Source organism: Hippopotamus amphibius, chromosome 7 (genome assembly GCF_030028045.1).
Source record: "Hippopotamus amphibius kiboko isolate mHipAmp2 chromosome 7, mHipAmp2.hap2, whole genome shotgun sequence".
Classification (NCBI taxonomy): Eukaryota; Metazoa; Chordata; class Mammalia; order Artiodactyla; family Hippopotamidae; genus Hippopotamus; species Hippopotamus amphibius.
In genome coordinates this window covers 105197659-105200272 of record NC_080192.1, presented here as the reverse complement: position 1 = coordinate 105200272, position 2614 = coordinate 105197659, and the positions used below count along the sequence as shown (strand labels likewise).

The following is a 2614-nucleotide window of genomic DNA, read 5'->3' as shown; positions in this document are numbered from 1 at the left end:
ATCCATATAATGAAATAATAATCAACAGTAAAGAACAAGATATTGATCTATGCATCAATACGGGTGGCTCTCAAAATATACTGAGTGAAAGAAACTAGGCAAAATAGTGTAGATAACACTTTAGATATGACTAGTTTACTGTATGTCCATTTTATTTCAACAAGGCTGTTTATGTTTTCTTTTTTTAGGATGGACTATTTATTTATTTATTGGCTGCGTTGGGTCTTTCTTGTGGTGCACAGGCTTTCTCTAGTTGTGGTGAGTGGGGGCAACTCTTTGTTGTGGTGTGCAGGCTTCTCATTGCAGTGGCTTCTCTTGTTGTGAAGCACGGACTCTAGGCACATAGGCTTCAGTAGTTGTGGCACTTGGGCTCAATTGTTGTGGCTCGCAGACTCTAGATCGCAGCTTCAGTAGTTGTGGCACATGGGCTTAGTTGCTCCGTGGCATGTGGGATCTTTCTGGCCCAGGGCTCGAACCCATGTCCCCTGCATTGGCAGGCAGAGTCTTAACCACTGCGCCACCAGGGAAGCCCCTCAGCAAGGCTGTTTTAAAAATGAGAGTACAGGTCTTCTGTCAGGGTCAGCAGGCGGGTCCCTAGGGCGGTCCACCTGCGCGTCGGGGAGCCGCGCCCTGGGGGTCGATGGCGATGAACTATAACGCGAAGGATGAAGTGGATGGTGGGCCCCCGATTGCTCCCGGGGGCACCGCTAAGAACCGGAGACCGGATAACACGGCCTTCAAACAGCAGCGGCTGCCCGCTTGGCAGCCCATCCTTACGGCTGGCACGGTGCTACCCACCTTCTTCATCATCGGCCTCATCTTTATCCCCATTGGCATCGGCATCTTCGTCACCTCCAACAACATCCGCGAGATCGAGATTGATTATACTGGAACAGATCCTTCCAGTCCCTGCAATAAATGTTTGTCTCCAAATGTGACACCTTGTATTTGTACCATTAACTTCACACTGGAACAGTCATTTGAGGGCAATGTGTTTATGTATTATGGACTGTCTAATTTCTATCAAAACCATCGTCGTTATGTGAAATCTCGAGATGATAGTCAACTAAATGGAGATGCTCGTGCTTTACTTAATCCCAGTAAGGAATGTGAGCCTTATCGAAGAAATGAAGACAAACCAATTGCTCCTTGTGGAGCTATTGCCAACAGCATGTTTAATGATACACTAGAATTGTTTCTGGTTGGCAATGAATCTGATCCTTCGCCTATTCCTTTGAAAAAGAAAGGTATTGCTTGGTGGACAGATAAAAATGTGAAATTCAGAAATCCCCCTGGAGACATTCCCCTAGAAGAACGATTCAAAGGCACAACAAAGCCAGTAAACTGGGTTAAGCAAGTATATATGCTGGATCTTGACGAAGATAATAATGGGTTCATAAATGAGGATTTTATTGTTTGGATGCGTACTGCAGCATTACCTACTTTTCGTAAGTTATATCGTCTTATAGAGCGGACAAATGATTTACATCCAACATTACCAGCTGGACGATACTATTTGAATATCACATACAATTACCCTGTACATTCATTTGATGGACGGAAGCGGATGATCTTGAGCACTATTTCATGGATGGGAGGAAAAAATCCATTTTTGGGGATTGCTTACATCGCAATTGGATCCATTTCCTTCCTCCTGGGAGTTGTACTGCTAGTAATTAATCATAAATATAGAAACAGTAGTAATACTGCTGACATAACCATTTAATTTTATATTCTGAAAACAAATTTACTGCATGTGCATCAAGGCCAGTCCTGTTCAACCTAGCTTTCAAATGCTGATGTCTGGTTAGTATGTCATTTTTGAAATTGGTACATAACTTTTTTTCTTTTAAAGCAGTCTTTGTCCTTTGCTTCTTCCTTATGGATAACTTATGAAAATATATGACGGGTATAAAACAAATTAGCTATATTGATCACATCAACACTGTAACTGCTGAAGTGGCATTCTGATGTTTCCCTTTTGTTGGGACAGGCCGTATGATGCATAGAGCCTCTTTCATGTGAAATGCGTCTGCTGCTTAAATGTTTATGCTGTGTTGATAATATTATATTGAAATGTGATACTGTATATGTGTGCCTATTGTGTGAAGAAAGGGGTTACAAGATGTATGAGTATAATAACTTGCTAACCTTTCAGGATTCAGAGTTACAAAAGAATGAAGAAAGACCAAATCTAAATAAAACACTTCATCCTTTTCATGTGTCGTGTGTAAAGGCTTAAAATACCTTTAAGGTGTTGAGGTGGTTCATGTATTCAGTTTATCCAGTAGTTCTTTGTCAAGCTTAGATTTGATTTCAAAGGAGATGCTTACCTGTCTAGCATAGGAATTAATGCTCATGTCTGAGGAGGTCAGGTAGGTCTCAGGTAGGAGAATTTAAAATTCCTCTTTCCATTTGGTTAAGATGTTGCAGTCAGGAAACCCATGTCACTTGATGTTTTTACATGTGATCATTTCCCTTGAAGCTTACACTTCATAAGGGATGCAAGAATATAGGTGAGATGGGAAGACTTCTTGGCAGACCTTTATCTTTTGCTTCAACTGTAAACCAGATGTAAATGTTCAAACGAAACTGTTTTCATTCTTGTGGTATT

The 2614-nt window shown here is 41.4% G+C and overlaps 1 protein-coding gene across 1 annotated transcript; it reads left to right on the top strand.

Moving 5' to 3' along the window:
• The first annotated feature begins 571 nt into the window (after positions 1 to 571).
• LOC130857499 (cell cycle control protein 50A) lies at positions 572 to 2216 on the top strand. The gene has a single exon (XM_057743220.1). It carries the CDS (start codon positions 641 to 643, stop codon positions 1724 to 1726), a length of 1086 nt encoding a protein of 361 aa, XP_057599203.1. The 5' UTR covers positions 572 to 640; the 3' UTR covers positions 1727 to 2216.
• Positions 2217 to 2614: the final 398 nt, after the last annotated feature.